At 42.5% G+C, this 27,392-nt stretch overlaps 1 protein-coding gene across 1 annotated transcript in view; it reads right to left on the reverse strand.

The window, feature by feature from the left end:
- Positions 1 to 230: 230 nt before the first annotated feature.
- Positions 231 to 27,392, reverse strand: part of ANKRD12 (ankyrin repeat domain 12) — a 429,381-nt gene continuing 402,219 nt past the window's right edge. Inside the window, exons 12-13 of the mRNA XM_086964948.1 lie at positions 10,469 to 10,564; positions 231 to 1,486 (exon numbers count right to left, since the gene is read on the reverse strand). Coding sequence (XP_086821074.1) covers positions 1,301 to 1,486; positions 10,469 to 10,564 — 282 coding nt within the window. The 3' untranslated portion in view covers positions 231 to 1,300. The remainder of the gene's footprint in view (positions 1,487 to 10,468; positions 10,565 to 27,392) is intronic.

Genomic DNA, 27,392 nt, shown 5'->3' on the forward strand with positions numbered 1-27,392 from the left:
AGTATGCTTGAATTGGGTGCTGTAGGACTTGTTTTAAAAGTTGCTTCAAGCCTACGTAATTTATTGGAATAATGTTATCTTCTGTGTGTGTCAAATAAGAGCTTCAGAAAAAGGTGGTTTACAGAATACATGTATATCTTTCTTGTGACCAGTAGAGCATATGCTCAGTTGAACTCAAATAGTTGAAGTATGTATTTTTATTATTAATAAGACAACACTGCAGCGTACTCACTTTGTTAACATAACCAATAAAATTTAATTAACAATATATTTACAGATATATACAATTACTCAGGCAAATATTAAAATAGACATTTACAATTTTGTGTTTTCCATTTTAGTTCAAAGGCATTTTGTCGAAAGAAAAATAGGCCTTGTTTCATGTCCATCTAAGGTATTTTTTTTTGTTTTGTTTTAATTAACAAAAATATCTTCAGCATAGTAAGTCATTGGTATGGCATTACAACAACGAACTAGCATACACAATGTCTCTTAAGTGCTTCAACTGTTGGCGTACAATTACTGATACAATTGTGCTGGACTGAGAAAAACATGCAACACAATTTAGTCACAAATTAAACAGTCAGGTTGATAAACAAGCCGAATCAAACACATCCCTTCATAACATTTTGTCAAGTACAACACAATAAAAGGAACAGAACCTACAACTTTGGTCCATTGAGACAAAAGACAAAACAAACAACTTTACAATTAAAATATCTATTTCTTTTTACAAGTTCCGTTAATTACATGGCTATTTACATTTGCACAATATATATATAAAATAAGTTATTTAAAGTTTAAAAGACAATATTACACATTTACAACCTATTTACACTTCTGTGGACGGATAACATTTTTCGTTTCTTGATTGCTTTTAATTTGTTTTGTATAGCTTTGCTAGTACTTTTCATGATGCAGACAGCAACGCAATGATGGACATAATTAAATAAATCTACTTTTTCTCAAAGGCCAACTTTTCATTCATCAAACTAGCAGCTTCCAGCGCTGTTAGATCTTTAACACAATCTTTTGTAAATTAAAAATATGCTGATGGTGCTTATATTTATCAACCACTATAAATATATGTTGCTAAAACAACACTATTCCAATTTGAGCATCCCAAATCATATTTCCAGCATACGTAACGCACAAAGCCCTTTTATCATCTTGTCCAAGAATGGGCACCTTCTTTCTTGGGAAAGGCAGTATAACCCGCCATTTTAAGTGCTATGTTTTCACAGCTGCGCTGTGCACATCAAGCCCTCACTTAACCCATTAACATGGCAGATGAAGACCGTCATATTGGTGTGAGTTCAAAGTCGTCGTTGACCTCAACAAGAGGAACATAAAACTCTTGAATCTCATAGATAGTAACAGATTTGTAGGAGGCAGGATCCATTTCCTGTAGTTTGAGCTGCCATTCCAATCTCTGCACAGCATTTAAAGCTGCAGCTTCATGTTGTTGACGCATCAGAAGGCAAGTCTGTGAATTGAAACAGATCAGATTATTATAGCATTAAACGGTTATGATACATTGTTACTAATTCAGTTTGCAGTTCCTGAAAATATTTACATGGAACAAGCTTAGAGATTTGCCATTATCTGGACCATTGATTTATATTTCCAGAAACGAGCAAAATAGTGAAAAATGTGGGAAAAAAATAAACAAAAGCTTACTGAACATTAAATGTAATACATGTTAACATTTTATGGCAGCACTAATGCGAGCATTACGATAGTACTTACTTTTTCCTAGTCACAGCAAAGAAGACTACGGAACATGTAGCAACAGAGTAGCAATAAAGCCCTAGTAGGTCTGACAGTATAAATAAGTGCACATCTCTTTGCACGTGTAGGCTTGTTTCTAGAGGGGAGTCTTGCACAGGTCTGACTCTCTTCCATGTGAAGGAGTTAATGTCAGTTAAGAAAAGATGTGCGTTTTATTTGCATATCTATTTCGATCTATGGATCAATTATTTATGGTGTTTGTTTTAACAGTACTTATGTATTCACGTTCATTTATTAACAGTTCTTTTAGGTGCAGTTGTGACTGGTGACAATAGGTACTGACCAGGACACAAGTCCTAAAACAAGAAGTGAGGGGACGCGGGCATCACAACAGGAAGTGACGTCACAAAAGGTGGCTTGCACCATCAGACTCATTGCCTCCCTTCGCTCACCCCTTAGATGCGATTGCATCAGAGAAGCCAGCGTGTGAGCAGCATTCTGAATAAGCTCCGATCTCGCCCCAGAGAGGCCAAAGAGTGAATGTGTTGCTCCATTTGCTCCAGTTATCGACCTTCCAGTACAATAAGTGTGGAAATGCCGTCCACTCGCGTGGAATCCCGACACGGGCCCTGGTACTGACCCCAAATGCCTTGGGGATCTGCATATTAGCACCAGTAATCTCTTTCCATTGGTACAGTGCCTGCACTTCCATCTGACAAACCTGGGTTGATATACAGACACTCTGAGCTCAGACAACTTGTGATCGGGGTGCTCTGACTGCACGCTTGACTCCCATCCCGCTTCTTCTCTAGCTGCTCAGCAGAGAAGGTGAATGCAAAGCTGAAAAGGACCGAATGGGAGATCAGAGAACTAGGTGGGCTGTATTTAGTTCTCCAAATAAAATATTTACCTTTCAGCATCTGCTTGTGCTACCACCTGCATCTCTAATGATTTCCAATCTGATTAATGTAAGCATTTCTTTCATCACTTTATTATTTCCTGAAGTAGATGCTCCACCTATGGCGGCTTGGTTGGTTATTACCACTTGCATCTCTGGCACAATTCCCTAAATACAAGGAGTTTAGGGCCTGGTAACAGCTGTTGATGAAAGGAATGTGTTTAAGGCCTTCTTCAAAAGACTTAGCAGAGGACAAAGACCATGGTAATATCCCATAAAGGAGTGGGTAAACAAATCCGAAAGTGGGAGAGGTCAAAGTATTCAAACAAATGAGAAACAGAAGACTCAATGGGATCAGGTGGGATTAGCTACTCACCCTACATGCTTTGAGATTAATTAAAAAAGAAACAAAAAGAATGCACAGAAAACAGGAGGGACAATTCCAGAGCCACAACATCTTTTCTGCAAGAGATGTATTAAGCATTCATCTATGGTCTGTTAGCCATACGCTAACTGCAAAGTACAGAAACACATTATATTAATATAGAGAATGGGAAAAAACCTCAATGTTATTTGAATAATGTACCGAGACTCAGGATGCATTGTGGGATGCCTATTTACACACTCATCAATTCACTGTCATGGAATGCTGACTCAAGCTGTGAGAAACAAGATGGCTGTTGCCAGACTAACATACCACTGGTCTGGCAATGCAAATGTCGGCTTGCAGAGATGATCAAACACAGCAGCCAGCATACTTACCTTGATCGGTACTCTTAGTGAATGCAGTCAGATGTTTCCCCACACCATCCAAATTCACCCATGTTTCAGGAAAACAGCACTATTGGTATGGGGTAAGATTGGCACTGGCTGATGAAAAGGGGGTCTGTAGGACATTTTAGCTGTCTTCCTGACGAATGACCCGAAATCTCAGTAAAGTAGCTGTAGAGCGGTTCCCCTAAGCCAGGGCAAAGAATACCCACACCCATTGAAAACGGTACCTTTAGATCATGAATGAGTGTGTAGACAAGTCAACTGGTTATGCATGGGGGCAGAAAAAGCAGTTCTTTTTATGGGAGGCTGTCCCTATTATATAAACTTTCTTTACCCATTAGAGAAGAATCATTTCTAGATTTAGATTAACAAAGGTGCCCATTTTCAGGTGTAGGTCGATGTCATTGACAAGGAAGAGGGGCAAGTGATACAATAGCAAGGGAACTATTTATTCCCTTCCAAATTGAAAAGGTCAACCTTTGGGCCATCATCCCACCCATTTCTAATGAGAGGTTTGGTGCCTGGACTAGCGATAAAGGAGTGAAACCAACAATAAAGGAAGAGTATGTGGCACTATAGCATTACAAAGGACATTGGAAGCCTTCTCCTTCACCACCATACCCATTCAAAAGCACCTTTTACAGACCCAGCCTGTGAAGTGCCACCTGCAAGGGTTAACTGAAATACCGCGGAAGTGACAATACAGTTAGGCTCTGCTGAATCATATGGACTTTAAGTTCCCCAAGACAGCAAATGGATAATGGCCAGCATAAGTGGAGGAGTTACAGACAAAATGAAGCCAGAGGTGAGCCAAGCATTCAAAGTATGTTGAGTGGGGCTCATGTAAAAGAGTTTCAAGTACACATTTTTAGGGCACCATTATAGGCAAATAACATCTCAGCGAGCTAAGGCCACTTCTACTAGGAATAGAATTTTCCAGTCCACATCTTGTGACGGATCACCAAAACACCAACAGCAGAAATCTTGTACGAATCCAATACTGCCGGACCTGGGGCACTGGGCTTTAGCTCACATTAAACCTGATTTGATCACCCTGACTGAGCACCATAATCTACCTTGCCTAAAAACAATGCTGCTCTGCAGGCGAAAAATGCTTTCCGGTCTGGTTCCAGCGAGGGTATATTTTCCACCAGTACAGACTCTGGGCATTTAGATCTATCAGACAACTTGTGTCAGCCTGGCAACAGTAAGTGTCCTCGACATCATGATGCTAATAACAGCAGCCAGACTACTTTATCGCCTCCGTAGAAGAACCCACATCTCTGACTACCTACGCGATCTACACTGGCTTAAGATTGGCAACAGCTCTAAATTTAAAGCACTCTGCTTTATGTTCAGAATCAGCACAGGAATGGCTCCCAGCTACTTACGTAAGCTGGTTCAAAAATACATTCCAACTCGTCATCTTCGTTCATCGAATCAGGCTAAATTTGTAGTTCTTAGATTCAAACGAGTGCGGATGAGTGGACGCTCCTTTGCACAGTTTGCTCCTGTCCTGTGGAATTCGGTCCCTCTTCAGCTACGGCTGGAACAGAGCAATGGAAAATTCCGTAAAGGCATTAAGACATGGTTGTTCAATCAATAAACTTCCTTGTCCCCTTCTAGGTGAGTGCAGGTCCAGGGCGCCGGGAAACCTCAGGGTAGCTGTTGCGCCTTATAAATTCATTAAATAAATAAATAAATAACAGCACCAATATTATCTGGACAAGAGGGATCTTTAGTGCATGGGACACAGGTACTATTGGGATGCATGGGCATAAGAGTACAAGCACAGGTATGCCCTTTGGTAACTCAAGGGAGAAAGCCATTGGAGTGTAAAACACCACAAAGTGTCCTCCAGTGAAACTGAAAGAAGGTTTAGGTGTGTTGCACACTTCCAAGTTTCCTCTGTTTTAACAAATAGAAGGTATAAAGTAGCAGACTAGCTCATCCCCGATAGACAGGACATACATTTCGGAAAAAAGGTTGGTTGGTTTCAGAAAATAAAGACCCCCGGACCTTAGACCATTGGGTCCTTCTGTGCGACAAAGACATGAATTTCAGCAGGTTCTGAAGGCAGCAAATTAAAAAAACATGGAACACCATAGAAAAAGCAGTTTATCATAGCCTTGTAGGACGGAGCATTACAAAGTACATAATTAGGCAAGGGTGTTCATCCCCCATTATGGCAGGCAAAAACTTTGTGGATAGGATTCAGAAAAGGACACGGACACAAGCTTTTTTTTTATCAAGCTAGTTACTTGATTAGATCAAGACTGTTAAAGGTGTAATTATGTGAATCTATGCAAGAGAGCGAAAATCAGCAAAAGGACTAGACAAATGTAAAGTATCTATCTATGATTACCTAAAAAAGAAGGAAACGTATTGCCATAGGAAAGCCTCTAGGTGCAGGAAGCGTGAGAGGCCAACATAGTGTGCATGCACTGTCCCAAATATTTAAGTATGCTCTCATGAGTCTGAAGTTTGTGGGACTAGGGCGCACCAGTAGGTTTTTCTGGAGGCAAGAAAAAATAGAACACATTTTGCACAGTAAAAGATGAAGATAGCTGATGTTGGCCCAAAACAAAGGACGGAAGTGAAAAGAGATTTCAGAGTGTCTTCTTTAATTCTGGAGATAGGAATCTAGGATGGGGTGCACAAACCCATCATGCAATGAATGCTTGAATGGGTGGGTGGATGGATGAAATGGTGAAAGATTGAATGATGAACGAAAGATTGAATGGATGACAGAATAATAACGTGCCTGTGAATGAAAACGCTATATATTGTACTATACTGCATGTTTTCTTTGTACATTCCCAAAAGCTGGCGTCTTTTACAGCCAAGCACAACCACGACTGCAAAAACAGAAAAAGATGGTACCATATCCCTCGAAAAGTGCGGAGTTGTGCTCTCACACTTGCACAGACAAGTATTCTCCCAGAACACTCCCTCAACTGCGAAATGCCTGAAAGCGGCGCTTAACTTGTGAAAGAATGAGTACTTGTGCCAAAAGCTCTTCCCAGAAGCCTGCGACCAGTGCAATTAAGCACTGATGCAGTGAATATCAAGGCTGCGTGCTCGAGTCTCAGTGTGGGCTCAACATCCTGTGATTCTGGGCAAATCACTTTATTTCCCCGTGCCCACTAAAAAAATTAGGATGTATACTAACGTAGATGGTGCTCATATAAAGCGCTCCAATACCTTCGGGTCCAGTTCGCGCTATATAAAATCGCAAAAAAAAAAAGCATTTGTGCGCCCTCCAAAGCAGTAAGTGCACGAGTTTCAAGCCGGCTAGGGCAGCGCCTCCTTTCACCCGTAAGTGGTTGATAGAATGCGTGCCACTAAGCGCGGTGTGTAAGCGCCGATCAGGTACCATGTAGGCACATTCCTCTTCCGTGGGAGTCTCTGCTTATTACTTCGGCTCGGGCTTCAAGAATGTCAACACGTTAAGTGCTGATGGCAGCGTTTGGAACTTTCCTTTGGAATTCAAATTCGACCTTTGAAAGTGGGAGTGCAAGGTCGCAAAACCAGACCGGCCTCTGGTTCATCGACATTCTCTAATATTGAAGCGAGGGAGGGTGTGCAGTAGCAGCATCACACACACAACCTGCTGGTTATAATTAACATAAAATAATCAACGCCTGTCCGAAGTGGTATAATCTGGGTATAGCGCATTGAAGTGGCTTTACCCAAGAACTCGCTGTGAAGACAGCGGTGGTAGAGGATCAGGCGAAAGGCGCTATATCGAATCATACAGCGTTTATTCTCATTGATCATACATTTACTCACAGCCTCAGGAGACCCTGCCACGAGCCTTCTGCATTAATTTCTCACATGCGTAGGCACCGCTTAGCATTGCAAGTCCTCTGCTGAATTAAATACGTGGCTTCATTACCACGCTCTTTTTTTGTTCTCTAATGATACAAGGTTTAAAGACACCGAAAGAAGGATGAAGTTGCGCTTAATCCCGTGGCTGACACAGGGCTCAGCTCGAAGCCCCCACTTTTCTAAGCGCCTCACAGATCCAAGCGCTGCACCTGATCCTCCACACCCACCTCATGTAGAACAAGACTCACTGATGTTCTCAGACTCTCCTATCATGAAAGGCCCTGCACATTCAGCGAGCATACGGGACACATTGGAGACGCTGTGTGTTGGCACATAAGATGTCTGATGGTTGCAGAGACAACAGCCCATCCTGACCTTCATTTGCAATTGAGATGCTGTGTCACAAATCACCTATGCGCAGAGCCACTGGAATTGTGCCATTGTGCGTCCGCTGTTTTTTTCGCATAATTATAGCTTTGCCACATTTGCCTCATAATTCACCATCTGCTGCATAATTTACAGATGTTAACACAACAAAAATTAGTTTTTACCTCAAACGGTTCAAAAGTTACTAAAGGCGCAATGAGTGACACGTGTTGCTGTGCAGTGAAAGGCCCTTTCTTTCCAGAGCTTGACTGGTTACATTTATGGTTGCTTATTGTTATATTTGAGTGTTAAACTGGAACAAATGAGGTGTAACTGATGCCCAGGTAGTGTTAACAACTGCAAAAATATCAAAATAATGATGTAATGCTATCATAAAATGTGCTGCACTAAGTCACATAATTTGCCTTTTCTGACCGCATAATGTATTCAGTGCTGTCGCATAATTTGGCCCTCCCCTGCCGCATAATTCCAGAGGCACTGCCTATGAGTAAATAATCTCTTCTGGGACATTATGCACAGAGAGAATACTTAAGGTCCCAAATGCAACCGCTCTCTACCAGACAATGTTTTGTGGCATAAGTAGATGTTTTGCTAACCTATGTGGCAACCTTGCTCCGAGTTCGCTCAGCGTCCCTCGATGCCCGATTTCTATATCCACTCATTTAATTTGACCTGCCTCCTTACTATAACATCTTATCTATCTATGGTGGAGGAACAGAAGAGGCCTCGTTACCATTGAAAAGACGTGTCTTGCAGATTAAGAATTCATGGATTGCCCAAGATCACAAGTGTGATTCTGTGAACAAGCCACATCGTGTATTTGCACAGTTGACAGCAAATCTTCTTCCTAATCGTGACACGTGTATGATGGTCTCTGCAGATCCTTGTCAGTCGCTGTTATCGATGGATTGACGTGCGTGTTTCCGTGTAATTGTTTGTCCTTTGGCGGCTGCAGGCCATGTTCATAGCACTGCAGGATTCTGGAATCGCTTACTATGAGTTTAGCACTTTTTGTTGGAATTATGTCCGATTTGAATTGTGAATTTGTGGGGAAACGAACATGTGTAATTCATGTAAAATTGAATTGGTTACAATTGGATGGAGTTTGTAATTCAGCTGTAGATTGCTGCAGCCGAATTACAAACTGTACAATTTAAACTGTACAATGTGCTTTGTTTTTGCCATTGCACATTTTATAGAGCGCTGCGCGTCTCGTTTCAGTTACTTCAGAGGACTGCGTCCAACTAGTTTATATAACGTGAAGGTGATCCGGAGGTATCGTTACTTCGAACAACCGCCTTACTTAGCCCTCCTGTCATGTTTATTACTGTCAATACACCGTTGTCAATAAAATGATAATGTAGAAACAACGTTCAGCGTTAAGCTATGGATATAGTCTTGTAGATGTACCAAAAATATGAATGAAAAGAAGAACAAGCCCTTCCTCCAGCGCTTCCGCCTCTTTCTCAATAACCAGCGCTGAGGGGCGCTCAGCCAATGGCGCGCTAGCAGGGCGGAGTCCCGGAGGCGGCCTAAGGGCAAGGGCTACGAATCCTGCGCAGCCGCAGTCTTGACCAGCTCGTGCACCGCAGGTCCCGCCGGAGCAGCAGAAAGTTAGCAGGCTGGAAGTTGTCAGCCTGTCCCTGCTCTGGAGCTCCTAGCCGCGTCGCACCCGCCCGCCCATCCATTGGGAGCTGAGCAGAAGGAGCCCACAAGAAAACAGGGATTCCAGCAAGAAAAGAACCTGGTGAGGTAAGGGGGAGGGGTGTGTGCCTGCGTGTGTGTGCCTGCTGCGTGTGTGTGCATGCGCGTGTCTGTGTGTGTATGCATGTGTGTGTGAGCGCGTTAAGCGAAAGCGCGCCCACACAGCAAGCAGCCAGCAGCAAAAGCGCGCTCAAAGACAAATCTGAGACAGAAAAAGCGCGCAGACGACTCGTGTCCACATCACCAGAAACGGGCAACATTAGTTGTCGAGCTAGGCAATGCTTCGCATTGCTTTCTAGCTCGACCTAAAAAAGCACTGTGTGGCTGCCAGTAACATTTTACCAAAAGTGGGTTGCTGTTAGTGTCGTTGTCAGGGGCTATAAAACAACAATTCGCTTATGATGAGGTGTCTGACCTGATGTGTGCTACGGGCTGGAAGGCTGGTAGTATCTATCTGTCGCAGGCAGATTAAACCGATCATCGTCCTCTGAGACTCCCGGTGATCAATGTGTGCCAACAAGTGTTATATTGTCCACAGTAGATTCCTTTTTCGAACCTCCGTTGTACGAAATGAGACGAGGCCCCTCCAAAGCAACAGGTACGGGCCTGGTTCAGGCTGCTTTTATGTTTTCAAAAATGAAACCAAGCAGTTTTAAACACGTGATACTATATCAAATTATTCAAACGAGAGGCACCCCTCCTACATCCCTCCCCCTCTTAGGATGACCCATCTACTACCTCTTTGTCTCTTGTGGCCGCAGCCTGGCCCACCCCCTCCCATTGAAATTAATATCGTTTTTTTAACTCCTTCCCGGGCCACTGTAATGTGCGCCCGAAGGCATCCTTGTAGATGGCATTGAAATTCACCACTCCCTCTAAAATGATGTCACTACTGCAGCTTGTGCCTGCAGGTCGAGCACTACCTCGCCCTTGGCACATGCGCAGCAGGACATGTCACATATACAATTCAACATGTTGTTTATTGCCGATGCAGATCAGCAAGTCGTCATTTGTTTGAAGCTGCTGGGCTGTTTTGATCACCTTGCTTCCCCCTTGGGGTAGTAGGGAGGGCAACGCCCCCCTACAGCCATTAACACCAGCCGCCCCTGCAGATCACATTCTCCATCCAGGTGAGGTACGTACCTTCAGTTTGTCAAACTTGTCATCTACATCTTGCAGCCATGACATAAACTGTCTTGCATTAAAACGATCACGTACAGATGTTTTACCATCATCAATCTATAAAGCAGACAGAAAATAGAGATGTTTAGACTGGAATACATATTTTGGTACAGTACTAGTTATTCAGTATGCATAAAAAAGAAATGTGACTCTGGTCCTTCAGGATCTTTAACAGACTGTTTAAAGTAGTGGAAATTATCAAGAATCATTCACCAGGTACAGGCATTATTTTATATATCAATGTTCAATTTCACATTTAATATATATTTGTTTTGGTATAAAGTTTCACAATTAAAAACATACAATAACAGTACAGTTTCAGTAAAAATGTTCCATAAAAAAACTCACTTTTAAAACTATTACATTTAAACGTAGAAACCTCATAAAAAGACATTAAAAACTGTAATAATTCAGTATACTATTAGAATGATGGTCTAAAAAAAAAGTACTGACAGGTTAATTAAGTCCCCCACAGGACAGTGCCGTGTATGGGGGATTCATGGTTCTTTAAATAAACCAGAACCCCAAATAAGAACACTACCTAGAAAACAAAAACAAACTATGCTTAAGGTTTTGAAGGAAATACCCATAGCATCCCAAAAAGTCAATAAGTCGCTCAACTGTTTCGGAGTTGGAGTGCTGGGCATAGTGGTCAGTTTCCTAAAGTTACAGACAGTTGGAAACATCCTAATGTTACTAAACCTGCATGTTTCAAGTTTATTTCACAAGTGATGTAGACCTCAACAGAGATCAACAAATTGATATCCAGTGAAAACAGTACATCAATATTCTAGACCTCAACATAACATACAATAACACGCAAGCTAAACAGAACCAAATTAAGACAACTTCCTAAATATTGGCAAGACATTCTTAAAAGAAATTGAACACCGTAAAGCAAACCTGTTAATGTGGGGGATGCATAATATTGGAAATTAATTCATGCTAGTTTTGATATGAACTGTAATGATTAATGGATTAAGAAACCTACTTTAGACATCCCTTAACGCAGGGCAAAGATGTAACATGAAAAATGCTTTAAGGTCCTGCCTGACAAAAATGACAGGTAAACAATTCCTGAGAGTGGCTCCTCCTTCTTTCAGTAAAGGTCTTAAAGAGAAGAATAACCATTCAGATAATCACTATTAGGTGTCTTACATTTAGCCTTAGGTTGTGATAAACTTGGTAGAGAAGGTACAGTTGAACGTGCCTAAATGGGATAGCAGAAGCTGGGCTTTAATATGTTTTTAAATTAACACAGTTTTCCAGATCCTGAGAAATTCTGTAGTAGAATTAAAACTTTATAGGACACATTTTAAGTTATAAGAGAAAGGTCATGTGATTAACTGATCCCTTAACTAAATCCTTGTTTCGGAGCACTCTTAAGGATGGTGTCGGTGCATGGAGAAGCTTATATCCCCAATTAATTATATTTGTCAATGCTTGACCATAGGAGCTAGGGAGTCCAAGCTCTAATCGAGTCATTTGTACTGGGATAGCCACACTTCAGCTACAAAATGTCCTCAAGATATTCTCATACACATTTTAAAAAGGCCAACTGGAAAGGAGTCAATAGTCTAAAGAATAATGTAGAGTAGGCAAAATTGTAATCTCATAAGCTTGTATTAAATGATTAAAGTGCCTTCTCCCCATGGATTTATATAAGTGTTGCAGAGTACCTGCATGTGCAACTGCTGTATTTGCTAAGTTAGTAAGATGCAACGTATGACCAAAATTACTGGTGAAAATTATACCAAAGATAAACAGTTTTTAACAATCTACACTTTTTCATGTATAACATACCAATTATATTAAATCCCCCTTTCTCGGTCAACCTAAAGTTAAAACCTTCGTTTTTGAGATATTAATCTTCTACACATGTTTTTCAACATAATTGTTTAATTCCCTTAGATTTCCTAGAGAAGTTAAGTCGAATAAAATCACATCATCATCTTACAATAGAGCATTGAAAGATTTAGAACCCAATGAATATTTTTAATAAATACTTTTTTATTGAAAAATTGCGAGAGTAGACAGCTGTGACAAATCACTACATCAGGTGTTACTGCAATATAAATAATACAATTGCTCAATCTACGTTTAGTCGAAGCAGGGAGTATATCATTACAACCAATCGTCACTCTCCTCATATCCAGATCCTCTATCCTTCCTACAACCGTGCGGGATAGTGGGGGTGAACACAGATATTACCCCTATGTACGTTACCTATATCTTTTCCCACTTCTTGGGACAACCTCTACCCTCGTAGGCAGCCTTTTCCGCCATAATAGACCAGTCCATATCCTTCTCACACTTGCACAATGAAAGCAGCTCGCCTCCCATCTCTGGCGATGATTCGTTTTGCAATCACGCAATCATCACTCCAAGGGTGGTCCAGAGCGGCTGGTCATGTCGGTCTGGTCCCATATATTGAGTAGACACATTTTAGGCGTCAGTGGGAGGTCTTTATCACACACCAGTTAAAGTTAGGGTAATTATTCTCAATATTGTTTCATGACTGGGCAGTCCCATGAAATGTGATAGAACGTACTCTGCTGTGTGCAAGATCTGCTACATGTAACATACTCTTTCGTGCCCATTTTTGATAAGGCACAACACGAGAGATATGACCTATGGAGTAATTTTGAGTCAGACTAGTTTAAGTTGTGACAAAATGGCAACCTCCCTAGGGGAGGATAATGCTTTCTGCCATTCCTCGTTCTTCTAGTTCTCCTAAGTCTGTCTGCCAGAGCTCCCGCAGGCGCAAGAAGGGGTTAGGCAGATTGTCTAATATCTTCTGATATGTCATAGATATCGTTTTATGGTCCATATAATCGGTCAGGAGCCTATCCTCTAGTGGGGATGCTTCCGGAAGTTCTGTGCCTGGTGGGATGATTGCCGTAAGGGCATGCCTTATTTGTAGATATCTGTGTGTCTCCGTGGCTGCCATGTCGTAGTCTTTTTGTAGATCTGGAAATGGGATTACTCTCCATTTTGACCACAGGTCTTCAACTCTTGAGATACAGATATCTCAATTTTCGAAACCTGGGCATCTTATTCTCCTGAATTTGTCCACCTCCCAAAGGGGGTAAGGTGGGTCGCAGGCAGATTCTAACTTCTGCCATCTCATCTTCTAGGTCACTCAATGCCATAGGGTGATGGTTGCATTAGGCCTGTCAGTCGCTGACTTTTGGGGCTTGTGTATAACGCTCTTTTGTAACTCCCCATACCCATGAGCCATATGTCCAACGGGTAAGCCAGATCATCATGCGGTCTGTGCATCCATTGGTTAATTACTGCCAGTTGTGCTGCCCAGTAGTACGCTTGAATTTCAGGTAATGCAATCCCCCCATCGTACCATCCCTTTGTTAGTTTCTTCATAGCTATTTGTTGTGGTCTTCCATCCCATATAGGGTTCTTATTTCACTCTATATAGTACGAAAATAGGTGTCGGGAATTCTGAAAAGTATTTTGTATGGCATAAAAGAATCAAGGCAGCGTCATCATTTTGAAAAGAGCTGCGCAACCTATTTGTGTTAATGGTTGCTATCTCCAATGTTGGATATCTTGTCTGAGGGGGCAAACCAAGCAGGGTATGCCTATTAAAGAGGTCCGGGGTGGCAAAGATCCCTAGGTAACACAGGCCATCTTTCACCACTAGCGCTTCGCATCCCGGGGTAGCCTTGGCATTTAGCCGTGTAGAATAAAGATTACTGATTTGGACCAATTCCCAATTATTTCCTGAAATTTGTTAAGATTTGCTGAACTCGATTAATGGAGAGATAGGGTGAGGCTAGATGTAGGAGGATATCATCAGCATATAAGGAAATTCTAACTTCCCAGTTCTCAGTCCAGCGCAGCCCACGTATTAGTGGGTCTCCTCTGATCCAAGTTGTAAAAGGTTTCAACATGAGGGCAAAGATCAGTGGCGACCGGTGACAGCCTTGCCGAGTGCCACAGCGAAGAAGAAATGTGCGTGACGTGCAGCTGTTCACCACCACTTGTGCTAAAGGCTCAGGATTGAGTAATCGGAGCTCAGCCAGTTATTTTGAGCTGAATCCTACCTGCTCCAAGACTGCGAAGAGGTAGGGCCACTCGATGGTGTCAAATGCCATGCTGACGTCTAATGACATTATCACTGTGTCGTCTTTGACTGTAACCATGGGACTGTATCCATGCGTCCCAACATACCGTTAAGGCGACGCAAATTCAATGCTGTATTGTGCCCAGGCATAAAGCCAGATTTGTCCTGATGAAGTAGGTTTGTGACAATGGGAAGGAGTCAAGATGCCAGCATCTTGGCCATCATTTTCTTTCTGCATTGAGCAGTGAGACAGGTCGGTAGAAGCTGCAGCTTTTTGCTGGTTTTCCCTGTGTGTGAATCACCACTATGGAGGCTAGTCTTTGATCATAGGGTAAAGCACTCTTCTGACCACTGCCTACCTACATCTGTCGCAAATAGGGCGCTATCTTTGAGGCTATAAGTTTGAATAATTCTATAGGGAGGCCACTAGGCCCTATCACCCTCTTGTACTGCAGGTTACTGATCGCTGCAATTATTTCTTCCTCGATTATATTGTTTTCTAGTAAGGATCTGCCTTCCTGTTGCAGGTTACTGATCGCTGCAATTATTTCTTCCTCGATTATATTGTTTTCTAGTAAGGATCTGCCTTCCTGGGATAGGGATGTTTGCCATCAGTTCCCTAGAGTTGTCTATTGTAGTGGACACCCTGGGAGAGTATAGGTGTGTGAAGTGGGCAGTGAAGGCCTCTGCTATCCCTTGCGGGTCTCTCAGGGTCTTCCCGTTGGTTGATCTAATTGATGCCACCCATCCGTCTGCCCGCTCGCGTCATTCCAGCCAGGTCAACAACTTGCCCGCCTTGTCCCCTGTCTCATCTAGTTTGTTGTATTGCGGCTTGTCTGGTCTTAGCTGCTTCGGTTACGAGGTTTCTATATTCTTGACACTTAATGTCTAGGGTGTGCCCAGCAGCAGTACCATCAGTGTTGCCCTCTTGTCTTTTTTGTAGTCTACTGTCAAAGAGCGCTGACCTTTAATTACGGTCTTGAACGCTTCCTAGAGTCTGTAGGGATTCCACTTTTCCCTTGTTTTGCTGGAAATAGTGGTCTGTGGCCTGGAGTAAGTTCTTTCGTATTTGTGGGATTTCTAAGTACCAGGGGTTCAGAGAAATCTTTTTCCGGACTGGTGTCGTAGTCCGAACGTAACTTTCCCATATAGGGGAGTGGTCTGATATGCCCCTTGCTAGATGACGCATGACTCTAAAATCGAGGTATATGGTCAGTATGTAGACTATCCGTGAATAGCCTTTGTGGGCTCCCGAGTAGAATGTGTATTGTAGCACTTGTGGATTATGTGTTCTCCATACACCAACCAGTCCCATTGCTGTAAAGAAGTCTGTTAAGTCTGAGTGATTGCTTGGAGGCACTTAGCGGGAGAGAGATTTTGTCGATCGTAGAGTGTCATATTGAAATCTCCTCCTACTACTAGGTCTCCGGTAGGCAGATCAATTATTAGCTTACTCAAGTCAGGCAGGGCCATTTCACGGAATGCATGCAGGATATAAACTGAGAGGATTGTAATTCGCTTCCCCTCCCATGTGCCAGTTATTGACGCATATCTACCCTGTGTATCTGTCCATGTTTTTTCCACTATGAGGGGGAAGCACTTGCGTACCAATATATTCCTGTTCCTCTGGATCCTGAAGTAAACCCTGCATGGGCTGATGACCCTATCTATCTAAGGCTTTACAGGTGTTACCCACTAGATGTGTCTCCTACAGTACAACAACATCCAGTGTGTGTCGTTTAAGGAATTGCAATACTATCCACCTCTTCAGTTTGTCAACCAAGCCGTTAACATTAGAGGAGAGCAACCGGAGTGATGTTTCTGTTGCACTATGTGCCATACCTGACCGAGTATCATCTACCCTCTCCTCAGCGGGCCGTAGTAGGGACAAATAGCACGTAGGCTTTCCCTCAAGCTATGTCTAGTCGATATGGGTTGATGTACTAAGGTGTCATTCATATCTTGCCGTGTGAGCAGTGTAAATGTCGTAAGGTTGCTCTTGCCCCCTTACTCTCCCAATTGTTAACTATAGCATACCTGTAGTCCCCATCTATAACTTGGAAACCCCACCGCTCCCTGCATGACTGCTTAATAACTCCCTGCCACCCCAACATTGCAGAGTGCCTGTCGACCCACCTCATAAGGAATTAAGGCCATGCCCCCTCGAATCCCCCCACCACCACCCTGCATTTAGTGATTAGATTTTTAGGGTGTCATTGTCTAATTTGCTCATTAGTCTTTTTGGCACTCGTGAACACAGTGTCCCAGAGGAAGTAATTTCTTGAAGGAGCAGCCCGCCTCGGTGGATAGTCCCACATTAGCGTCTGTTACCATCCATTGACTATGCCCTCCCTCTCCTTGGAATGGGTTACCAGAATGTGGCACTAAAGTTAATCTTGTTAGCCATTAATATGGCCGGGCATTGCCTGTAGTCACATCAGTCCATGGTCGGCTCAGTCTGTCGTGTCGAGAAATCTTCTACAGGATCAGGGTCGACGAGCTTCACTGGTTTCCCAGGCCGCAGCATTTTTCCCAGGAGTGTAGGATCCTCACACTCTACGCCACCCCTCCAGCCATTCCCAAGCGGCCTCAGGGCAAGTGAAGAACCAGGTCTTCCCTTCCACCCATAGCTTGGCAGAAAGCCCAGGGATGTCTGTGTTTTCGTCGCCATTTGTCTGTTGGTGGCAGGTATATTTACTGCAATTCTGACACCGTTTGTACAGATAATTTGATAAATGTAGTGGGGTATCAGTAGTGGGTCTCTGGAGCGCAGCCATTTTCTTCAGCTGCCTGCCACATACCCTTGAACCCAATTTTGGTGCACAATTATATATATGTTAAAATTGTTGAGGAAAATTGTACATATAGAGGAAAAATAAAAGTATAGCCAACAAACATCCTGGTTTTAGGTTGTTATGCTTATCAACAGGCGGAGAAAGGCCTATGTTTCCTCCAGCAAAACTTTACACCATGTTGATAAAGAAAGAGCCGTAATCAAATGTAATAATAGAATCAAAATACAAAGGAGTACTAAATTAAGTCATAGCGTAGGGCCTGTCGACCCAATCGAACGTAGTTGAAAACTCAATAAAAGCAGTGTAAATTTGTTTTTTTTTCTACATATTTATCTAAAATAGTGTATAATACTGTCCTATTGTCTATAATTGAACAATTGGATCTAAATCTGATTTCTCTATGAGCATAATATTTGCCTCGAAGGCCCAAGCCTTCAGGTGATCCAAGATATTCCTGGCAAAATTCTTTCCAACAGCATCACAAGGGCAACTAATCAATAGTCTCCAGGACGTTTTTTGCTTCCTTTTTTGTGAAGTGGTAAAATAATGCTCATTTTCCACGATTCAGGGATAGATCCTGTATCGAAACAATGTCAAAGTTTTTGCCCACAAAACAGCATTATTTTTCAATACAAAAATTGGGATTTCATTGTGACCCATCGCAGCGGAAACCCTTGCTCTAAACATGCCTGTCTAGCAACTGAATAAAATTACTTAAGCTAGAATGTGTGCTTTTGTGAGTCTCTGAAAAGGGGGTGGGTGAGGTGGTTCACTCTATACTTTTTCATCTAAAAGAGAGGTCCATGTGTGCATTATGAGCACCTATTGATAAATATGGGACTGTAATGTGGTATGTTAGTGTATGACCATCATGGAGTGCACAGGCTCCAGTTATATGACATTTTGTTACTTATAAAAGATCACCAGAAACAATTACACTGTATCGGTCTTGAGCCCAATTGTCCACGGACTCGATAATTCTCGCTTCGGCGCCCACTCTAATCACGGGTTCACACTCTGCAACTCTGGGCATTAAGCTTGCTTAATCTCCACACCGCCCCCCCCCCCGCGGAGGGATGCCTGGCTTTCACTTTGGGGATGCCCAGAACGGGTTATCTCACAGGGATAAGCCAGGACGGGTTCCCAATGCAAGCGCCGAGATGCCCTAGGGTTAGTCGAGCGCTATATAAGAACACACATACATACATATCTGCTTCAAAGTAAATGACAGCCATGTTTAAAACTGGGGTAAGCTATAAAATGATTAACAAATCTCTTGATAACAACAGTGCTAGGAATATGGTCACCAACAATATCATACATTCAAAAGAAATAAAGCTCACAGCAGCATCTGCAATAGGATAAAACAATCAGGATATTATGTAGGAAATAATGGTCCTCTGTTTACTGGACCCAGAACAAGCACGCAGATTACAGAGCAACAGAAAATGGTCTAACAATCACAGTAAACAAAGGCAAGCTACTATCCTAGGTTTTAGCTGAATTACTTTTTTATGTGGGTAATGCGTAACAAAATCTCAACAGGCTATACTAGTGAAACACAAGTCATTATGGTAATATTCAACACTGGCATATCCTATGAGGATATACAAGAAAATGTTTTAACTATTCAAGCTCCGATAAAATGGTATCAGTGCTATTATGCTTTTCTGCTGTAATTTTGTAAACCTGGTTTATTCTTGGTATTGAAACAATTAATACGAATATAGAGTCTCTCAGAAATCTATGCTTAATAATACTAACAGACACTCAGAGCTCTGCTTCAAATTAATCAAACAACCCCAGAGCTCTGCTTTTGACAGTACTAGAGGTTAGAGACTAATAAACTCCGATTTGGATTATAATACTGATATTCAGTAAGATACCTTGAAAACCCCAGGGATACTATATAGTATGGGTGACTCAGAGTTCTGCTCAACAGTGAAGCTAACTGCTCTTGAAAATATCCAGACTCTTTCAGATATCTGCAATTTATATTACATAGGTCCAGATGTATCGAAGTTAGCCAGCACGATTTATACTTGTAACATCACCAACTCAGAAATCTACTTACGATAATACCCAGAGTTCCTGAAAAATCGAACTCGTAAGCCACAGATTCAATCAGAGATCTACCCCTGATAATACGCACTCATGCACGACTCTACTCTTCTATATATATATAAATATCTATTAGTTCTGCTGTTAAGGATATAATAAATCCACAGCTGCTGCTCTGTTACAGCAAGACTCAGATAGCTACTCTGGCAAAAGAGCTCTTCAGAAATGCTCATGTGGAACTATGTTCAATATTAGCAGCCATTCATAACTCTACTTGTGATAATACCTACATAGACAGAGCTTTGCTTTCGACAATACTGAGACTCCACTTGAGCCCTGCTTCGGAAAATACACATATATGCTTTTAATAGTACCTATACTAAAACAAAGCACTGCATCTGATAGTACAGACTTACTCAGCTCAGTTTTTGATGACACTCATTCAGTCATTTGCTACTGATAAAAGCCATACAGAGTTCAGCTTCTGATGCGCACACTAACCATAGGACTTTGCTTTTCATACTGTCAAGGACTACTAAAAGATCTATTCCTGTTAATCCACACCCTCAGAAGGAAGCCCGTGGCAGAATGTCCCATCTATCCTAAATTGTTACCTGCTTATATTAGGGGGGAGCCTATAGACTGGAGAAACGCCATCTGACCTGGTAAGATGAGTTGAATACAGCTTATCCATTAATAAATGTCAGCTCTCCCACCTCCGTACTCGAACAACAAATTCAAATTTAAGTGGGTTGTACAAAACATGTATTGATTGCTTTAGGCAAGGTGTGAGGTACCTGTATCTGAGCTCACTCTAGCCATTACTCTCATATATAAACAAACATTGGTTGCCTCTGTTAATGTTGCTTGATTGAACTTGATGAACATCGTGTTTAAAACAGCCTACAAATTTCTTTTTCATTGTTTCTACAATTGTGTTGACATTATAAATCATACAGCAAAACAGCCTGCCGTCACACTATTAAGAGGCATTTTATAGGCAAAATAAAATTTGCCATAGCTCGGAGGAGTCTGAGTTCTAACCAACATGATGAGTGCCACGTAATGTGGCAGTTACTCAGTGGGTTAATGTATCCACTGCACAAGTCCCAAAATATTTCAAATAAAGAAACAAATACCACAGACGTAAATCAGCTTCAATAAAAGCATATTATCACAGAATCCTGTTGTCTTAATTACAGGATCCATAGTAACCCTGATCTCGTACCCGTACTGGAACTACAAGTGGTAGAAAAATATTGCAATGCTATGGCAGGGTTTCCCTGCACACATTTTGACAGGTAAAACCTGCTGATTTTTTTTTGGGGGGGGGGGGGGGGGGGGGGGGGGGGGACCATAATATTATGAGGTTTATTGTTCAGAAAAACGAACAACATACAGTGCTAACGCTTTATCTTGCATGCTGTCTGGCAAAACATCTTCTGAGGGGGTAATACAATAAAGGGGAAACATGAATTCAATATAGTGGTATTTTTCCAAAGGTAGTATTACCTCCTTGGATTACCCTGTGTGCTTCCAGGAGGACCTAAAGATAATGTGGAAGTTCCAAGATCCCAAAATTAGGAGGCACTATCAGTAGATGTCACTCAAACATTATGCCAGTAATAATAATGTGATACTTATATAGTGGTTTACCACAACTTTTGCCATTAGACCCACCTTCATGCCACAAAATACAATGCCTGGTGAGTCTACAATGATATCAAGTGTAACTGAAAAATAGATATTCCTAACATTTTAACATATCAGGACCAGTGTGCTATAGATTTGTTTTTGCGTGTCAGGGCACTTATACACAGGGATCATCCTTTCCTTTATCATAGACTCCTGAACATGTGTCACTTAAGAGCTAGTTTTAAAATGATCTTATTTTACAGGTAGACAGGTGAAAAAAGAATATGGGTGAAAAGAACATAAAAAGAGGGGTGCCAAAGGTAATTCCGCCACTGCTTAGTTATAAATAACCTGAACCTCTGAAAGCAAAGCTAATACTGTATGAAATAAGCCATTCAAAAGGCTTAGTGTTCAGTCTTCTTCAGAACTTCCTCCGGGCAATGTAGGGATGCTGCAGCACCTCCCACACCCCTATTTCCAGCCCCACTGGCAGAAGAGCACAGGTCTGAGAGAAGGTGAGTGCACCTGATAGGAAGTAAATTAAGTGGTGGGTAGGCGGTAAACGCAACATTTATATGACTATCTTGTACATTTAAAAAAAGAAATGTTGCCTTGAAATTAGGAGGCTGCAGCTAGATGAGGCATGTCATATCAATCCAGTACATTAGTTTAAACAAAATGGAAAAGTGATGGTAAAGCGGTTCCCCCTAAACCCTCTGTCCAGCAAAGAAAGTAGAAAGACATATGCGTAAAAAGAAGTAAAATAGTGTTGACAACTGGTAGTCTAAGTTTGTTATCAATTGTTTTTATTTTAATATCCACACAATCAATTTGTTTTGTTCCAATTTGATGGTTTCAACCTTTGGTATATTTTTATATAGGGCGACTGTGTAGGTGATTAAGGAGGACAATAGAAGAATAGATCAATTACCTCTGGTAATGAGCTTTCTGGTGGATAGTATAACTGCAGATACCTCAACTTGTGAATATCCACAGGCACCAGGTGGATCCAGAGATTTTTCTCAGAAACTCCCTTGATAGCCGGTAAGGAATGTCGTGTGGCTCCCTGGAAGTAATGTAGGGCCACATATAACTGTCAACTCAGCCTGTAGACTATAGTTTCTTTCTGATATCTGTTTGTGCCATTGAACATGATGACCTTATTAATCAATCAAACTTGACAATGCGCAGATCTCTAAATTGAATCTTTTAAAGATGGATAAAAGAAGCCTGGGCCACAGAACGGGGAGTTGAGAAGATCGGTTAGGAATCTGCGGAGGAGGTAGGGTTTGTGAGAAATCTGAGGTTAGATAGTAAATAAATACCAAAGCAGTACCTCCCCAGGAAGTGGGTTTGTTGAATGACCTAGATCACGAAGTCCTGCAGAACCGAACTGACAGTGTCTCTCTCATCGTACCTGGCTATCCAAGCAATAGTGCTTCATAAAAGTGTGAAGTGACACCCACGTAGCAGCCTGGCAGATGTGGTAGCAGCCTTGGGTCTAGTGGAATAAGACCACAGGCCTTTCAGTGGCTATTCTTTGGCTAATCTATAGCAGATCTTTATGCAAAGCATGTGTAAAGGTGTCAGCTTTTTAGAGGAATGCCACCTAAGTCCTTAGCACTAATTTGTCATGAAAAAATATGGTATACAGTTTCTTAACTGAGTGCTTGCAGCTCACTCACACAATGAGATAGCATGATTGCTACGAGAAACACTGACTTCAGGGTTAATAATCTTAGATCGCAGCTGTGCCAGGCTTAAACGGAGTGCCCATCAGTAATGTGAGAACCAAATTCAGTTCCTATTAAAGCATCACAAAAAGTTTTGGAAAGAACATGTGGGTCAGCTCTTTTAGAAAACACATAACCGGTGATTTAAACAGAGATGGCTGATCAGGCAACAGCACAAAGGCTGATAGGGCTAACAAATAACCTTAAAAAATAGCCACAGAAAGGCTTGCTGAATGAGACTTTTTTTCCGCAATCGGGTTCAGATGTGTACAAATGGGGCTCAGGGGTTAGATGTGTAAAGTGTTTGGGTCCTCAGGTTTTTCCCTCCACTCTCGGCTCTGAGAAAGACTTTTACTGTATCAATCCCAATATTTTCTGTAATCCAGCATACAGAGACCATTGTGTAACCCGGGCCCCTGCTACTCTGGGACCTCATGCCCCTAGTCTTATGTCTTTAATGCCAGAGGATGCACCCAAGTCGTAGGTGATATAATGGACCCACTTCAGGAAATGTCCTTGTTGCCACACTAAATATCCCTGGGCTAACCTCCACAGTATATACCTTGGTCTCTACTCAGAGCATAACAATTCAGTGTGTACCTTTTGTCTCTCCTTTCGATATAGAAAGACTCTTCAGTATTGCAGAAATACACTTGTCTAACATCAGGATGCAGAGACAAGCAGCTGAGAGGGTGTCTACTATGAAGACCACATCCAAGCTAGTGAGTATGGTCGAAGACCAAACACACCGCAAGTCTCATAAGAGACCACACTGGGAGGTGTGGTAGAATCACTGTAGTCAGTGAGGCTCCCAGCCCTATGCACAAGAAAAGATCACCCTCGTGCCACCTCTGAGTGTAGCTGCCATTAATGATCCGCTAGGTAATGTCTGCTGGGATTGTCCGCTCTTGCATTGAAGTAGCCTGCCAGGTGTTGTAAGATCTGGGAAATTTCCTGACTCCGCAAGTTACAAAGGTGGAAAACATCCTGGCAGAGGATCCACAACTATACCCACACTGCTTGATGCAGAACCACATGGCGTTGGTGTTGACTAGAAGGACCTGCCCCTGATCCACCCCATGAAAGTTAGCAGGAAGGCTGTTAATAACAAGGGAATCACCCACAAATACAACAGACTGAATTGAAGACAGTTTTCTACTGCTGACCAGAGTTCTCTGATCCCCACCTCTCAACCTCCCTGACTCAGCAATGATGCATCTGCTGTAGTGTAGTTCCTATATTCCCAATAGGCTCTGCGCATTGGAATAACATATACTATAGTTTAGACGTAGGACTCAGGTCGTCTAGGTCTCTATTGTATATATGAAACTTAATTGTGAGTGCCAGCTAGCTCAGAGGTCACTAGAAACTTTCTCGAATAAACAAGAAGGGATTAGTTTCTGACAACCGCATAAACATGACAACTTTGTTTCCCAAGAATAAAAAATCAATCTCTAGAGTCGCGGAAACAATAGATAGCTATTTTACTCAGTCAATCGTGCATGCTTCGTTTCACCAGAGGTGCTGAGAAAATAGAGAGACGGGCGTTTTCAATAAAAGGTACTTATTGAACAGTCTTCTTTCTCAAGCATAAGAAATGTACTGCTACAATCGTAATACTGGTTATAAAGTACAGGGCATATAATACGAAAAGTATTATAAAGTAGAACTGTAAAAGCATGATATGGTTTCTAAGCCATAAGTTGCCTAAATCGTATAAAATACATACAGTAATAAAATAATGACTAAAAGTACTCAACTTGTGCTTCTAAAATACGCCTACCCCGGTGTACCTAACCTAAGTCTAGTACAAGGGAAGAAGTAAGTGAGGAGTAGCATAAGTTTCGTATTTCTCTGCCAAGGATCTATCCAAGAATTCTCTAAGGGTCTAATCAGCGCCGTACCTTGGTTTAGAATGAAGGAGTATCTCTCTCTCTCAGGACTCGATTTCCCAGCAACCCGCAAGGGTAGCCTGGAAACACTGGAGCTGGATTTCACGGCAGGAGAAAAGACAGCGTCTCTCAGTGCGTCAGCTGGAGGGTCGGCTTCCTTCAGCACTTGCTGCTGCAGGGCGTCGGGCAAGTAGTTAGTCGATCTGCTCCAAACCACCGTGTGTTTGTCTGGGCAAATGTAGGCATATTTATACTTTGAAGGTGTCGCGTTTGACGTATGATTGGACTTAATAACGTCACTCAAAGACCCAGTTCTGTGAAAACTCCATGATTTCCTAGATAAATTAGTATTCAGGCGAGGGGAAGTCCCTAGCTGCTGAAGGCGGGTTTCTCTAAGAAATCGTGGCTGATTCTTGGAACTTAGTGGAAGTAGCCATGCCGTATTTGGGCTGTATAGGCTCAGTCCAAGTATGGTAATGATTTCTATGCCTATATAAGGATCGGGTAATTTATAGCTATATAAGGGCATGAATCGGGAAAATTACTCTACGGTCCTAGATTCATTTACAACACTGCCATAACTGATAGCTCTGAGAGGGTTAGGAAGCGGTGTCTGCCAATAAATGGTTTAATTGTAGTCCAGCAACCGCCATTGCAAATATATTGCAGTCTTCTCTAACATCCTGATGTAATCTGGCAGATTTCCTTGGTGCTGAGCCCACCGAGACTGCAGATTCAATTGTAGAGTCCGAATGTGCCACCTGGTGTGGTCCACTGGCAGGATGTAGGAAGCCCAGAAGCGTCAGAGCAGTTCTCGGTGAAACCCAGGTCAAAGGCTGAAACATCACGATCTCAGCCCAAATGTGCTAGACTCATTGAGGCGGAGGGAAGACTTGGACTCGCACCATATCCAGGATGGCTCCAATGAAAGGGAGCCTCAGCGAAGGGGTCAGGTGTGACTTTGGTACATTAACGGAGAGACCTAAGAATGTTAACCGGTTGACCATCATCTGGAGGTGCTTCACGATTGTATGGAAAGACTGGTATCCCTAACTTCCAAAGATGTGCAGCGACCATCAAAATCACTTTCGTGAACACTCAAGGGGCGCAAGTGAGGCCAAAGGGGTACACCTAAATCTGAATGTGCTTATGGCCTAATTGAAACTGCAAGTAACACCAGTGGGACTGCAGGATGGGGACCTGACAATAGGAGTTCTGCATATCCAATGCCAACATCCAGTCGACTGTATAGAGGGCAAACAGTATTTGGGCCAGAGGGAGCATCTTAAATTTGTCCTTTTTGAAGAAGTTGTTCAGAAGATGTAGATCTGAAATAGGACAGTCTTGTCTGTCTTTTTTAGCACCAGAAAACAGCGGAACTAGTCCCGATTGATTTCTTATGCAGTTACCCTATTTATGGCTTCTTTGTCCGAGAGAGCCTGGACTTCCTTCCACAGAATTGACAGGTGGCCCTCTGGATGCAGTTGTGGGGTTGGGGGCATGTTTGGAGCTGTCTATAGGAAGGTGTAAGGCGTAACCATCAGGGACGATTTGAAGCACCCCTCTGTTTATGTGATGCATTGCTATATGCGAGGTAATACATTATTCGGTCTCTAAATGAGTAACAATGTGCCACCAAGGCCTTACTAAAGGGGTTATATGGTGTGGTGTGAGGGCAAAAGATTAGGCGTCTGGGTATTGAGCAGTGCTTTGCACCTGAGGGCCTGGATTCTGTTGGACAGTTCCCTAAACTCTACCCTGTAAGGTTAGGAACTCTGTTAGTGTGGAGGCAGGTTTTGGCATTGCCTTTGTTGGATGCCCCTTCCGAAACTTTAAAAAAGGGAAATATTGTTGGGGAAACTGCTGTATGGGTGCAGAAAGGCTGAGACCGCGCTTTAGCCTTACTCCCTTTAAAAGGCTCCAAGTGCTAGCCTTTGAGAGAAAACTTGAGAAGCCGGTGGATCTGATCCACGCATGGTGCTGAAGCACCACTCTGGTACCAACTGCCCTACCCAAACATTCAGTAGTGTCCAAGCCTGACCTAATCACATACTTAGCCATATCTTGGCTATCTTGTATGATCGGTTGTAGACTGGCTTCTAGGTCAAAGACTGCAGACAAGATGTCCCTCAGAAGTCCCACAACACATGTGAGTAACGCTATAGGAGGCTATTTAAATTCATGTATCTGAAGGAGAGGCTGGCTGAGTAGAGTCCTCTTCCTAAATACCTCCATATGTTTGGGCTCTGTCTGTAGTTGGTAAGGAATTAGAGTTCAACCTGCTAGTGGAGGCTTGTACCACAAGACTTTCTGGAGAAGAAAATATGGATCCTGGAACTATATTTTTGTCTCTTAGCAATCTGTCTGTTGACAGGGGAATAAGATCCTGGTTTTGCCCTGTTACATAGTAAAGTGTCAGTGAGAGCCTTGTTAAAGGGAAGAGCAGCTCTGAGGAGGACTGCTCTGGCTGCAGAAACCCTGTGAGAACATTTGTTTTGACCTCTACTGAAGGCAGCTGGAGAGGGAGTCCCTCTGCCACCATGTAGATCACCATGGCAAAGGATGCCGATTCTTCTGTGGAAGGGTCAGGTGGAGAGAGTTGAGGCCAGTGTCAGGAGATGTGTTCAGGCCACAGGCCTCTATGAGGTCCAAAAACAAGTTAATCTCATCATAAAATTGAGAATT

Source organism: Lissotriton vulgaris, chromosome 4_1 (genome assembly GCF_964263255.1).
Source record: "Lissotriton vulgaris chromosome 4_1, aLisVul1.2, whole genome shotgun sequence".
Lineage (NCBI taxonomy): Eukaryota > Metazoa > Chordata > Amphibia > Caudata > Salamandridae > Lissotriton > Lissotriton vulgaris.